Raw genomic sequence first — 15,375 nt, 5'->3', positions numbered from 1 at the left:
TAAGTGAATACAGGATCACTGGCTGAGATCAGAGCAAGGAAACTGCTTGCCTGTGTTTGTGGAAAACATTATAAGCAATACTCAGAAAACATCCAAGAACCCCCAAACGGGCCATGGAGATGCCCCTTCAAACAAAGACTTATTGTCCCACCTTTCAGCTCCTTCAGAGTTTGCCTCAGCTGCAGGGAGCTGTCTCACTCAAGATCTTGTTCTTCCCAGGGCTAAAAACACCTAGCGACAATGGTGATGGGTCCTGCAGCCCAGCCATTCCCGGCATTTCAACCCACTGCAGGATAACTGATCGGCTGGAGCTTTATCAGGCATTCTCTGAAGTTTGACTTCTTTCATCTAATTCTTCTGCCCTCTTCCTGCCACCAGAACACTCTCAGTTATTAGGATCTCCATGAAATACCTTACATCCCAAACTCTCTCTTGACCTCTGCTTCTGGGAAACCTAACCTACAATATCTGTGCCCCAGGAGAGGCGAGCTCTTGGCCATCTTCCTGGGAGGGCAGACAATCACAGCTTACCCTGATTTTCCAAATAAGATCCTCCTTCGTCTCCCTAAGGGAAAGACAAATCATCTCCAAGAAGTTAAAGTATATGGGCAGCTCACTGAAAGAAATGATGGAGGCTGCCTGGGGCTGGGAGGATAGGCCTGGTGTCTCTGACTTGTAGCCTTGAACTGAGAGTGTACTTGTAGCCCATTCAGGACTCACTAGCTGGGAAACTCCAGGCCAATTCAAAGATCATAATGCTTTAGAGGGAAAGAGAACGGCTTTAAAAAAAAAAAAGACATGCACACACACATACTGACTGGGCTTGATTGTGTGGACTAAAGACTTAATTGTTAAAGGAAAAATTGCAAAACTTTGATAGAACAATATCTTTCTGACCTTATGACAGGGAAGGAGTTCTCAAAATGTACAAAAGAACAAAGAATAGAGGAGAAGAGTGATCACTATACTGACATAAAAATTGAGAACGTCTATTCATCGAGATAGGTGAAGAAACTAAAAAAGACAAACTATGGTCTGTAAGAAGATATTAGCAACAATCTATAATAATACTCACAAAGCATTCGTATTCAGAATGTCTTAAAAATTCTGATGAATAAGAAAAGTCAAGCAATTCAGTAGAAAAATAACCAAAGGACATGCACAGGCATTTCACAGAAAACAGAAAAGGCCATAAATACATGAAAAAATACATGACCTTATTAGCAACCATGGAAATACAAATGTCCATTAAAAGGGAAAAGTAAATAAGCCAAAGGCTATTAGTATCACCATTCACAAACCTTAACATTGAGTTTCTACATTAACCCAATGTTAGTGAATAAAGCAAATTATAGGAAAATGTTTGATCATGTGCATACAAATTTTATTTTTTCCCCTAAAATCAGTAAAAACTAAAAATCTAAGACAAAACTATAAAGAAGAACAAGGAAGATTTCATATCTTAGCTATTGTGAATAGTGCTACAATAAACACGGGAGTGCAGATATATGTTTGATATAATGATCTCATTTCCTTTGATTATATCCAGAAGTCAAATAACCAGATCATATGGATAGATCTATTTTTAGTTTTTTGAGGACCCTCCATACTGTGCTCCATGATGATTATACTGGTTCACATTCTCACCAACAGTGGAGAAGAATTTCCTTTTCTCTTATATCCTCATCAGTGGATGAATGGATAAAGAAAACAAGACATATATATATATATATATATATATATATATATATATATACACACACACACACACACACACACACACACAATGGAGTATTACTTTGCCATAAAAGGAATGGAATTATATATCATTCGCAACAAAATGGATGGAACTGGAGGTCATTATGTAAGATAAATACATCAGACACAGAAAGACAATACCTCATGTTCTCTCTCAGATGGAGGAGCTAAAAGCATAGTATGAATATAAAACAGTGATTACTCGAGGCTGAGAAGGATGGTGAAGGGAAGAAAGTGGGAGGCTGGATAATAGGTTCAAAAACACAGAAAGAGGAATGAATCCTAGTGTTCTGCAGCATAGTGGGATGATTGCAGTTCACAATGAACTGTTACATATTTTATGAATAACTAGATGAGAGAAGTTTGAATCACACTCCAAACATAAAACAATGACAAAGAGATGGAAACATTAATTAGCCTAATTTGATCAGGGCAAGTACTGAAATACAGGTATACATGTATTGAAATATCACACTGTGCCCCAGAAATATGTACAATCATTATAAAAAAAACTAAGAAATATTTAGAGAGATGGAAATGCCAATTACCCTGATTTGATTATTATACATTGTGTACATATATCAAGTTATTACACTGTACCCCATAAATAGGTATAATTAATATTAAGATAAAAAGAAGAAAGAGCCAGGCATGGTGGTGTGAGCCTGTAATTCTAGCAACTCAGGAGGCTGAGGCAGGAGGTCAGCCTCGGAAACTTTGCAAGGCCCTAAGCAACCAAGTGAGATTTTGTCTCAAAATAAAAACAATAAAAAGGGCTGGGAATATAGTTCAGTTATGAAGGAGGAGGATGAGGGAGAGGAGGGAGGAGAAAGAAAGAAAGAATAATAAGTGAATAGTTAACATAAAATTCAGGACATGTTTTGTTGGGGAGGAGGCAGAGACTTAAATGGAAAGTAATTAAAGTTCTGACAATATTCCATTTCAGAGGATGACAGCCTATGGGAGAAATCCAGTCCCTACCTCAGAGAACTGAGACAGTTTTTATTTATTTTTTTAAATTTTTCAATGGTTGGTGAGGAAATGAAAAGAAAACAAAGTTTGGTGACGTGTGAGAATTAGAGAATTATATGAAATTCAAAATCTCTTTTTCATCTATAAAGCTTTACTGGAATAGAGTCATCTCTGTTTATGAATCGTCTATGTCCCTCCAAACCCACTTCCTCCCATACCCAGATACCACCTCCCCCTGTTTGGAAAATTTCCTATGTATTTCTTATGTTTCAGCATGTCTTATGAGCACAAGTGCTGACTTCCCTTGTTCTGAACGATCTTCTCAGCAAACAGCATTGGAACAGAAAGGCAGTGTTTCCTTCCAGAATAAAGGGCAGGCAGGCTTGCCAGCCATTATAAATGGTACAGGTTTCCTAATCTCAGGGTTTTTGTTCTGTGATACAACCCACTATCTGGCTGTCTTTATGTTATTCAGTGTAAACTGGAGAACCACTGCAAGGAAATGCTGACACTCTGGCCAGTGCTATGACTGTAACAAACTATCTTTTGTTTCTGAGCCAGGAGTCTTGTGTCTTTTACCAGCAACTATAAAAGTAGGGTGGGGTAAAGTCTCAGACTATTCACAGTCCTTGACAATTCCCCATGTTTATGGATGAAAGAAACCAAGGCCCAGAGAGGAAAACAGATAGGATTTAGGTGATCCCCCCAAGATGAGCAGCAGCTTGAGCAGAGGAATTTGTATTTTTCCGATTCCCACTCCAGGGCTCACTTGCCTGACTCAAGGTCTCCAAAAGACGTAGGACTTAACCTTGATGCTCCCTGGGCCTCCTGGCCACACTTAAGTCCTTACCTTTCACACTACATTTGAAGGTTTGACTGACCACTCCAGTATTATTCTCCTTCTCTGCGGGCCACTGATACACGTAGACAGTGGTTCTAGAAGATCCGGCATCCAGCACAATTCCATACTGAATAAAAAGGGAAGTGAGAGTCAGAATAGCTTGGGCCTCATGGAGGATTCATTTCCCAGTGGGCCATTGAGAACCCTGAATACCTTAATTCACATTGCTTCACGTAGGTTGGGGCTGACCAAAAAGAGATAAAAGAGATAATGATTGTCTCCAAGCCATCTTTGGTTCCTTGGACTGTGGAAAGAAGAACAGGTAAGGTAGGAGAGGTTCTAAGGCATGGTTCTCAATGTTGGCCATGTTGCGAGTCCCCCAGGGAGACTTAAACATCAGGGAGCAGGTGGGTAGCAGGAAGAAGACAGAGTTGGGTATGAAGGCATGCTGAATCAGATAGATTCTCAATTAATGCTGAGTAAGATGCCCAACCTCTCTGAGTTCCCTCGTCTTTAAATGCTTTATTTTTAGAAATAAATAGAAGACCATTTGCCTGATGCTTAGTGGCTGCTCAATAAAACAGGCTCTTATCATATATAGAAAAGCCAGGCAAGTAAAGTAAATAAAATAACAAAGCAAAAAACAAAAACAAAGAAAATATGCTCCTCAAATTTACAAATCTAATTTATTGGATTAACCCCTGTTACATTCCTTTTTTAATGGTCTTCTGTGCATATGGCTTCATATATACATATGTTTAGATGTAGGTTTTAAAATCCAAATAGGATCATACTCTAGTTTTTTGTTTTTGTTTTTGCAATGTTCTTTTCTTAACAGTATTTCATGAGCATTTCTTCCTGCCAGTAAAAATAGACTAATTTTTCAATATATTCATCACATTTCAATATATTCATCACACCCTCTGTGAGATATGGAACAATTTACTTAACCAATTCCCCAATTTCCTGATTCTAGACAGCTTTCTCCTATTACAAATGCTTGCTTCATGTGAACGGGGCCAAATTCTTTAAAAGTTGCTCCAGCTTCTGAATCACAGCTTCTCCATTGTATTGAACTAGGAAATCCTGTGTACATTGGTATTTGAGCTGGGGCAACCTCTTAATCTCATCTTCTCAGTCTGATGAATGTTGATAGGAATCCTGACATGACATCCCTTGTGGAGAACAAGAGTAGCATTGTTCATAATCGTCCCAGGTGGAGATTGAACGGTGAGATTAAAGTGCAGGTCAGAACTGAAGGTAGGAAGGGAACCAGACCTCAGTGTTTCAGCCTCCTCCCTTTCCTCCATCCTGCTGCCCACCTGATCACTACCCTTCCCACAGCACCTGTCATGCCTGCTGCAGACCCCATAAAACAAGATGCCCCAAATATTTATTCCAACCATTTACATGGATGCATGTTTTCTCTGTGTAAGAAACCAGAGCTTCTGGGCAAAGAGCAAAAAGAAGGAAGAGTGTATATTCTTGTTTTCATTCCAGCTGAGAGTCAGCTTGCAGAAGAGGTGGAGCAGCCAGAGACTGCTCAAGTGGCTGTTCCTCCAGCACTTGCTGATATGCAGACAGGGCCAGCCTCAAGACCCAACTCTATTTCTAACACTGATCTATCCCCCACTGATATTTCTTTTCTTTTTTTTTTATTGGTTGTTCAAAACATTACAAAGCTCTTGACATATCATATTTCATACATTAGATTCAAGTGGGTTATGAACTCCCATTTTTACCCCAAATACAGATTGCAGAATCACATCGGTTACACATCCACATTTTTACATAATGCCATATTAGTAACTGTTGTATTCTGCTACCTTTCCTATCCTCTACTATCCCCCCTCCCCTTCCCTCCCATCTTCTCTCTCTACCCCATCTACTGTAATTCATTTCTCTCCTTGTTTTTTTCCCCTTTCCCCTCACAGCCTCTTATATGTAATTTTGTATAACAATGAGGGTCTCCTTCCATTTCCATGCAATTTCCCTTTTCTCTCCCTTTCCCTCCCACCTCGTGTCCACTGATATTTCTAAAAGTGGAAAAATTAGTCTTTAACCAGTCTTCAGAGCTAATTTGCCTAAATCAGTGGAAGTCATGTGGATCCACTGGAGGAGAGGAGATGGGAATGATTTCTTTTTTCAGTTCAGCTAGTCAGGTGATTGAATGCTTGGATGGAAAGTAACAAGTAACCCTCAATGTGGTGTCAGAAAAAGGCGTGGCTTGCACAGGGATCCAAAGGTACACTCAGTGGGTTAACTGAAAGGAAAGTCTTCCGTTTTGCATCCCCTGGTCCAAACACTTATGGGGATATAACTTGGTTGGTAGAGTGCTTGCCTTACTTGCACAATGCCCTGCATTCAAACTGCACCACCACCACCATCACTAATAATAATAATAATAATAATCAACAGTATTGAGCACTTACTATATATTAAGAACTTTGCAATGGGCTTTAGTAAGTGCTATTGCTTTTATAAGGCAGGTGTAATCATCTTCCTTTTTTGACATATGGGGACAGACCTGGGATCAATCTGTATTCATGGTTTGCCTCCTTTACGGGGTTCCCAGGAATTCAAGGGGTGACTGTTCAGGCATAGGTGCTGAACTGTTATGGCACTGTAGTCCTCCTTTGTTTAGATAGAAAGTTTCTTAAAAGCATGCTCTTAAGTTAGGGTTATGCAGAACTGGCTGGATGAGAGGTGGACCAGGGGCTTTCTAGAAAGGAAGAAACCAATTATCCAATTTGTTCTTCAAGATGTAGATCAAAATGGGCCCCACGGCATCAGAAATCCAGGCTGCTGAGCAAGGCTCGATAAGGGTTAAAAGGGACCCATTTCTTCACAGCCTGGTCCAGTGGCTGTCATTGGGGAATACCGGTGGTACATGGGAGTGTGACCTACAACAGTCTGTAATCTTGTGCCCAGTGTGGAGAATTCACATGAACTGAGCAGGTCACATGGGAAAAGTCCCTGAAACCTTAAGATGTGTAGGACCCATCTTTAACAGTGACATCATGTGGCTGCAAGAGGCAACAGGCACTGGGGTATTCATCATCGGATCAAGAAGTCCCAAGATTCTTAGACAGTTGTGATTGGGGGCAGGGAGGCGAAGCCTCAAGAGGAAGCTATTGGACTTAATGATAACCAAGCAGGTGGGGGCCTGACTAAAAATAATAGCGATGGCATCATGTTTACTCTTCAATCTTGTGGAGCAGGTCAGACCAGTAACCCAGACTGAGGACAGTTCTGACCCTTGATGGAGTTTCAATTGCTCTGCCCTTAAATTCTTATCAAGCAAGGTCAGGCAAGTCAAGGCTGGATTTAATAGCCGTCACAAGGGTCTTTCAAAGGCTGTTGGGGGAGCTGCCCTTCATATCAACTGTCAGTTGCACAGAAAGGCAAAATAGGGCTCATGGCATGAAAACACAAATGTGACAATTAAAAAGCCCCCATATTCATTTAATGTCACCTTCACAGTACTCTTCCCCGCCCCCACCCCCAACCCCCAGAAAACACTGCAAAACCCAAGGAGACCAAAGTCTCCATCCCCTGAGAAAACCTGCATATGGAACATGATCGGCCAAGGCTGCCGTTCGGCTTCTGGTTCAACTGCCCAGAACATCTGTTTTTTTCTCACATTTAATCCACCCACTTAAGCAGAATGCAACTTATGAGCTGATCTTCCCATATTATACAACTTCTTGTCTCCTGTAATGGGAGCCAAGGCCTGAGAGCAAGATTCTGAAGACACTGAAAATTCCCTCTTAACTGTCAATTAGTTGGTGGAGGGTGTGTCCAGTCCTTTCAAACCCTTGCTTAAGGCCACTGTTTCTGTTCTCTTCTTCTATATCGGCTCTGCTATTTTTCAGCCTTTGTCCTTTCTCTTTCTCTGTTTTCTCATTTGAAAGCTGGGAATAATAATCTTATTATTTACATGGACCTGTTGTTGACGGTTTCCTGCCCACATCTCCTCAGATCTTGCTGGGGTGCATAATCATCTATCACGCACCTGCCCGGAAGACTTTCTCTAGTGGCCTGAGCCTACCTGAGCACATAGTATGACAGAAATACCAGAGCAATGTCCCTAGGAGCAGCTTGTCATCCAATGATTGATGAAGTTGGTGTATAATTAGGCCCTGTTTCGGACAACCAGGAGTGAGGTGTTTGCCTTGACATCCCAACATATGGGTGAATGATGCATAGGCTCCCTGAGATACTGCTAGGACTGAGCCTCAGTTGACCACAGTGCTGACCTACTGGATCACTGGGCCCTACAGACTGCCATACATCTGCCTCACTTCTCTGTTCCCTTCCCCATGTGTCCTGGGATCATCCCCAGATGATCTTTTTGCATTTGCATCTTGACTAGGGGAACCCAACCTTGGAGAGTAGTATGAATCGAGTGTGGCCCTTTCCTCTCATGGAGCCCTCAACAATGCCTGGAATTTATAGTCACGTGCTGCTTAATGACAGGGATTTCCCCGAGAAGTGCATTGTTTGGCAATTTCATCACAATGGGGAGATCATGCAGTGTACTTAGCAGACCTAGATGGAGAGCCTACTACACACCTAGGCTATGTGGTGTAGCCTATTGATTCTAGGCTTCAAGCCTGTATAGCAGGTCACCATACTGAATACCACAAGCCCTTGCAACACAACAGTAAGCATTTGCACATCCTAAGCATAGAAAAGATACAGAAAATGGGCTGGGGTTGTGGCTTAGCAGTAGTGTGCTTGCCTAGCACATTGGAGGCACTGAGTTCGATCCTCAGCACCACATAAAAATAAATAAATAAAATAAAGGCATTGTGTCCAACTATAACTGAAAAAAAAAAAAAAGGGAAAGATACAGGAAAAATATGGGATCAGAGATAAAAAATAGTTCACCTGTATAGAGCACTTACCACAAATGGAGCTTGCTCTGGGTAAGTCAGAGAGTAGGGAGTGAATGCCAAAGGCTTAGGACTTTATCACGACTTTAGGCTTCATTAACATTGGACACTACATTCAACTTACAAAAAAGTTTTCTTTAAAGTTTCTTTAAAGTTTTCAATAATAAATTAATCTAAGATGACTGTAAAATTTTTTACTTTATGAACTTTAAAAATTTTAAAGCATTTTTAGTCTTCTTAAATAATATTTTAAAGCACCAACACATTGTACAGCTGAATTAAAAACAGTCTCTTCTACCCTCATTCTACAAGCTTTTTTCCCCTTCTTTTGTTCTCCTATTTTACTTTTTAAGTGTTTTTGTTAAAGAAACCAAGACACAAACACACACATTAGCCTAGGCCTACACACGGTCAGGATCATCAATATCAACGTCCCCCACCTCCATGTCTTGTCCCACTGGAAGGTCTTCCAGGACAACAACACACATGAAGCTGTCATCTCCTACAGTAACAATACCTCCTTCTGTAATCCCCTTTGAAAGGCTTGACTAAAGCTATTTTATAGAGTTAACTTTTTTTTTTAATAATAAGAGGAGTATACTCTAAGAATAAAAAATACAGTACAGAAAACTCATAAACAGTAACAAAGGCATTTACTATCATTACTTAATATCACACACTGTGCAAAATCATATAGGCTATGCTTTTATATGACTGGCAGCGCAGTGGGTTTGTCGACCCCAGCATCACCACAAACATGACTAATGTACTGCGCTATGACATTACAATGGTTACAATGTTACTAAGTGATAGGAATTTTTCATCTATGGGAATCTCATGGGACCAGCATGGTCTGTTTTATCCAAAACTTTATATGGTACTGACCTTACTTTTCATTACTCAATTTACTTCTCAATTTTTCCACATCCCTGAATGATGAACAGAGGACTTATATCCCAGAACAAGTAGAAGACATCAGCTGGTAACTCCTTTAAACAACCAATCCTTAACATTTATAGGATCAGAGTCAACATTTTATAAATGGAGGTGTCTGCCCTGCCCCCTCTCCCTCAAACCTGTCCTCTTCCCACCTGTGGCAAATCCAAAAAGTAAAGAAACTTATGCAGCTGTGTGTGGACAGTTCCAACCCACTGTCTTTGCTCTGTCTATATCCCCTGCCAACACCTGTCTCTTAGTCACCTCTTGGATTACCCTCAGGAGAAGAGGTGAACCCAAAGTGCAGCTACAGCTGGTTCTCTTGAAAAGTAGGGCCCACAGCAGGGGGTCCAATTATTGGAGTGTCATAGTAGTCCTAGCCTTCCTTTCCCTCCCTGAATTCATTAAACCTTCCTGCATTTGGACCCTTCCTCTCCACCCTCCCTCCTGTTCAGAGGAGGATGTATGCTGCTCCCATCAAAGGTCCATCCCTCCTCCTGAAGTCTTCATGCAGAACTCAGGATCAGGGGAATGTGGGAGATATGTGAAGAGGCCTTGGGAACAGAAGGGTCCAGGTTTCAGTTCCAATCCTGCCATTCACTAGCCACACCTAGGTTTCCTCATTTGCAAAATGGGAAGGGGTGTTGTTGTCTACTTCTATAGTTTTAACAAGGGCTAAATGAGATAAAGAAGGAGGAAATACTCACCAAACTGGAGCAGTAGGATATGAAGTATAAAGAGTAGATATTACTCTTAGTTGCAGTCTCAATTTTATATATTTTCTAGGAGAAGGCAAAGCCTGGAGCTTGGGAAAACAACTTCTAAAGGCCTTAGCTAATGTGTTGGGAGCAAGAAGATAATCTGTTTCCTCTCATGGTTGGGCACTTGAATAGGTTTATTTTTCTTCTTTTTTTTTTTTCACTCATATTATTCATAAGGGATGAGATCTTAAGTAAAACATCCCATCAAAGAACCAACTGCCATGATCCTAAGGAGATTTTAGTCTAATTCTTTTGAAGTGTAGCTTCAGAATGTTAGATCAAACCTGATCATGGCGCCCTGGGCAAAATTAGTTTCTTTAAAAAATTTCTATTTAAAATACAGCCTTTGAACAGTCTTGGCTAAAAACTGTATCTTTGGTTCCTACAATCATAGCAAGACCACAAAGTCCTCGGAGTAGGTATCACTCCCCCTCCCCCAATCTGTAGCCTCAATTATCACAAGCCCAGCAGGTCTGGACCTTCTCCATGGGCCTTAACACCATTTTCTTCTGGTTACAGTTGGGAAAAGTATTTCCCAACTCATGGTTTTAGGGTGATTGATGTCATAGCCCATTTCTTTCTTTCAATGCCAATTCTTTTGCTCTTACCTTTAGTCCTGGAGGGAGGATCTCTGGGTGGCGGATCTGGATGAGTGTGATAGCCACAAGCACCACAATGCTCACAAGCAGGACCACCAAGGTGATAATGACTGGAGTTCGGGAGAGAGCCTTGAGGCCTACAATGGGAAGACGAAGAAGAAACATGAGTGAGAAGTAGGAACCAGGTCTTTGTAGAATCCACAGACTGGGCCCATCAATATGTGCATGTCACTTTCTCTGTCTTTATAGAGACCCATGATTTTAAAATGGAATAGTAACTTGGCTTCAATACCCATTTATTCTTCCCTTCCAAATTGCAGACTAAAACAGTGTTTGCAGGGAGTGTGTGCACAATCTAGTTTTCTAGTATTTCTCAAAATGTATTATGCATGTTACTGGTCACCCCTGAGACATGTGAGATAACATTTATTATTATTATTATTTTTAATATTTGATTTTATTTTGAGGTAACATTTTTAAAAACAGATTTAAAACACATGGATTTTCTATTAAAGCAGATGAGATGATATTTTATTTTAAAATACTCTCAGGTAAAAGAAGTTAGTACTGTATGGAAATTTGTAAATAAAAACGATTTCATTTATGTGAAGTTCAAGAGCAAGAGGGTGACAGGAATCAAAATAATGATTGCCTGAAGGCATTCACTGAGAAGTAGCATGTGGGCACTTTCCAAGGGTGATGGAAATGCTTTCAATATTAAAAAAAACTGTGGGGGAATACTGGTGTGTGCATTTGTCAAAACTCATCAAGCCTTTCAAAGTCCTCTGGGGAAACTTGAAAAATCAAAGTAAAACATCTTCTTAGGTACAATTTCCCTTTAAAAAAAGATTCTTATAAATCATCCTCCCTCTCCTAAAACATACTCTCAGAAGGCAAGAATACCCAATTCAGAGGTAAAATTTAGGATTTATCCATTTCACTGCATATAAAATATACCAATTTTTTTTAAAAAGGTAAAAGAGTCAACTAAAATGATTGTCTAAGTAATAATCTTGATTGAACTATTAAAGCATAAATATTAAATGGCTGAAAAACAATAAACACTAGCAGAACAGAAAGATCACTGGATTCAGAGAATCCTAATATGTCTATTACCAATTGCCTATTTAAATGTAAATTAGTTAAAATAAAATATTTATTTCATCAATCTCCCTAGTCACATCTCGAGTATTCAATAACCACATGTGACCTTGTGACCCCCATATTGGCCAGAGAAGATCCAGAGCAGTTCTATCACTGAAGAAAGTTTTCTTGAAGAGCAGAGGGGTAAATCCTGCCTTATTCCAGATCATTTACTCTTAGGACCATCATAACCTACGCTTTACTGTTTCTTTGTTTCTAGGAGACATCTTTCGTGGAAATAAACAAGGCCCTGTATGTGTCGTCATAATAGAATTAGATACAGCTCCAATATCCAATTGCATCACAACACTCACTACTTGGGGAGGGCAGTCATGCAGCAGGTCTCAATGGCTCAGAATAGCCCTGTTTCCCCTATAGTATAGAGGCAGTCACAGACATTTCCTGATGTTAAAGGTGGTCACTCCTGCATCTTAAGTCTCCTACCTTGCCATTGGGAGTGTAAACCAGAGGGAGGGCAATTTGTCAGTATTGACCAAATTGCAAATGAGCATACCATCTGACTCAAAATCTCACTTCTGGGAATATATCCCACATAACTAGCTCCACGTGTATAAAATGACTTTGCGTAAAGCTTCTCACTGCAGAATCATTTGTAATAGCAACTGGAGGGAAGCCAACTTCTGTGGGCTGACCTTCAGAGCATCAGAAGGGGTTCTAGATCACTCCTCTGTTGTTCCAGAGAAAGTACAGGACCCAGCCAGTAACCAGTTAATCCAGAGACGAACATCTGCATCAGATTTCAACAATTTCACATTGGTGTCAGTAATAGAGGTTTAAGAGATTTTTTTCCCCCCAACAAGACATGGTATAGATTTAATCTGCCAAGTTAAACTTGTACTTTGGAAGGCATGTAACAGATCAGTCTGTGTGTGGGATGTTAAAGTATGTGCGTTAACATTTCAAAGTGTTTCGGGGAAAACCTGGAAATCAAAATAAACCAGCTTCTTAAGTACAAATTTCCCTTTACAAAAAGAAAAAAAATACAATACACATAAATGGCTCTTTATCTCCTAAAATCATATTCACTTGGAAGACAGGAATACCCAGTTGAAGACATGACTAAAGAATGTCTTTCAAAGGGGGAGGGGGATGAGATATGTAAGCAGTCTCCTGACCACAGCCACGGGGCTGGCCTCCTAAATCCTCTGTGCTTCAGCAGTTTTCAAGTAAAAAGCTATGATTACTTTAAGCAAACCCTTGCCCCAGCAGAAAAGCTTGTTACAACGCAAAATGGACTAGGCTAGGTCTCACTCATTTAAGAAATGCAGCCTAGAGCTGTGCTGTCATTAGGGTTGGACAAACACTGTAATTGCAAGGTGTCTACCTGACCATGGGGAGGCCAGAGCCTTCTGAGCTTCCACATGAGCAGTTCTATAAAAGTGCTGCAGAGGCAGGCAAGGCAACTTGGAAGTGTGCATTGGGGAGAGAAAACATTCCGTACTTGTGCCTGCAGTATCAACCCCAATACTGACCCACGGTGGGGTGGAGGGTATTGTAGGCACCGTGCCAGCGACAACATTTGGATGGAAATACCGGAAAGATTTGAGTACATTACAATTCATCACAAAATTAACAATATTCTCAAGCACACAATATTTACACACAGCTGGGTCAGGGAAACCACAAAGGCCAAATTAATGGATTATACAAACCGGAAAAACCATTTAAGCGAAACATGCATGTTAGTCCTTGTTTTGTGCAGCTTTGATGAAAAGCATTACTTTTCTTTACCTGAGAAACGCCAAGGGCAAAACCTGGGTGAGCAACCGAGTTTCAAACCCATGAGGTTAAACAGTCAGTGGCAGGGGACTTGAAGGGAAAATGGAGCTGAAGCTGGGGCACTCCTGATTTGACAAAACCATGCTTGCTGCCTACTGAGGGACACGAACCTGCTTGCTCACACGGTTGGCGGGTCACGACAGAAAACATCTTTTCTTCCCAGCTGCAGGTGAGAGAACACAGGATGACAACGCGTGTATGGACCCGGCTCCAGAAGTTCAAAAAAACGTGCACCCATTGAAACACATATCCACTTCATTTCCTCCAAATCAAGACGTCATCCAGTACCATGAGCTTAAACCCAGAACTTTCAAGATAGACCCAAAGCTGGAACTTAATTCTAGCGTCCCCCGCCCCATGCAAGGCAAAGAAGGATGGCTCTCCTGAAACTTTAAACTGCAAACAATTTTTGAAAATTAAAAGTCCTCCCCCCCACCCCCTGCAGATTGTTCCACCTGTACACACCACCCAGGCAGAGCAAACCTTCCTCCTATTATGAACATTCATGAGGCTGCGGCAAGGCTTTGCTTTCAAGCACAACAGCAAGGCAGGTTTATGTTTGTGTGTGTCCGTGGCCCTCGAGCCCGGAGTCGCCCCTTAAAGACCGGGCAGGGGTACCTAGAGTTGCCGGCTGGAGATGGTTGCCAGAGGATGCCAGGCCCTGGCCTCCAGCGCCCCCAGATCCGGGGAGTGGGGTGGGGGGTCACTCTGGATTGCGTCCCCACACAGCTGTGGGCATCTAAGCGCCTAGCGCATCTCGCGCTCGGTTGGGGCACTCGGTTAAAGACGCGTCCGCAGCTCGCGGGCAGGGCAGGGACCACCCCCCGCCGCCCGAGGATCTAGGGCTCTCGCCCTGCGGCCCTCTGCGGGAATCTGATTTCAGTTCTTGCCCTCCCAGTTCTCACCCTGGGAGGGAGCCACCCGTTCCCTCTTCCGCGGCTCGGGTGCCAGGTTCCCTGACTTTACCTGTGCGCTGCTGGTTCCAGAAAGGCGACAGGCGCTGGAAGTATTGGCGGAGGCGTCGGGGAGGCGGGGCGAGCTGGCGCGGGGGTGGCGCAGCCTCCGCTCGGGACCGCCCCCTCAGCGGTGTCAAAGCCAAGAACCTCTTCACCTTCTCTATTCCACTGGCGGGCGCCCCAGCCTTCGGTGGAAGCGGAAGGGAGAGGGTGAGCGCCTAGTTGTTGAAGACAGTCCCTGCCTGCCCCTGGGGCCCACAGTCCCTCGCCAAGTTATAGCCAAATAGCACTTCACCTTCCCTCTTGTAGTTCTCTCTGCTATCACCTCAACCCAAAGTAGAAGAGGAAGGGGCCAGATTTTGCCCTAGATCCCTCGTAAGCCTGTGTAGGGGAGAAGGAAGGGTCCTATCCATTGCCGGCTTCGCTTCCATCTTTGTCAAAGCAAAGAAGCTTTTGATGTCTTCTAGTTTCCTTCACTGTCACCCCAAACCTAAGTGGAGGAAAAATAGGGCCAGGGGCCAAGTAGTGACTAGATATTCCTGGGGCATGCATGACTTTGTGCAGTTCCCCCACCCAGGTGGAGGGCCCTCTACTGTCTTTGGGAGCTGGAGTGGAACACCGATAATGTTGGTGATGAGCCAAGTAGGCAGGTGGGTCCCTGGGTCGCGTACTTTTGAAGCACAAAGCAATGCACTGAGACATTCCCTTTGG

The 15,375-nt window shown here is 42.2% G+C and overlaps 1 protein-coding gene across 1 annotated transcript in view; it reads right to left on the bottom strand.

Moving 5' to 3' along the window:
• Nucleotides 1–14,762, bottom strand: part of Entpd3 (ectonucleoside triphosphate diphosphohydrolase 3) — a 34,561-nt gene extending 19,799 nt beyond the window's left edge. Inside the window, exons 1-4 of the mRNA XM_046437767.2 lie at nucleotides 14,675–14,762; nucleotides 13,819–13,871; nucleotides 10,775–10,902; nucleotides 3,581–3,698 (exon numbers count right to left, since the gene is read on the bottom strand). Of these exons, the coding sequence (XP_046293723.1) occupies nucleotides 3,581–3,698; nucleotides 10,775–10,902; nucleotides 13,819–13,858 (286 nt within the window). The 5' untranslated portion in view covers nucleotides 13,859–13,871; nucleotides 14,675–14,762. The remainder of the gene's footprint in view (nucleotides 1–3,580; nucleotides 3,699–10,774; nucleotides 10,903–13,818; nucleotides 13,872–14,674) is intronic.
• Between the last annotated feature and the right edge of the window lie 613 nt (nucleotides 14,763–15,375).

This window comes from Marmota monax, unplaced genomic scaffold (genome assembly GCF_021218885.2).
Source record: "Marmota monax isolate L192 unplaced genomic scaffold, Marmota_monax_Labrador192_F-V1.1 WCK01_AAM20220418_F8-fsc00021, whole genome shotgun sequence".
Classification (NCBI taxonomy): domain Eukaryota; kingdom Metazoa; phylum Chordata; class Mammalia; order Rodentia; family Sciuridae; genus Marmota; species Marmota monax.
This window is presented reverse-complemented; position numbering and strand designations above follow the sequence as displayed.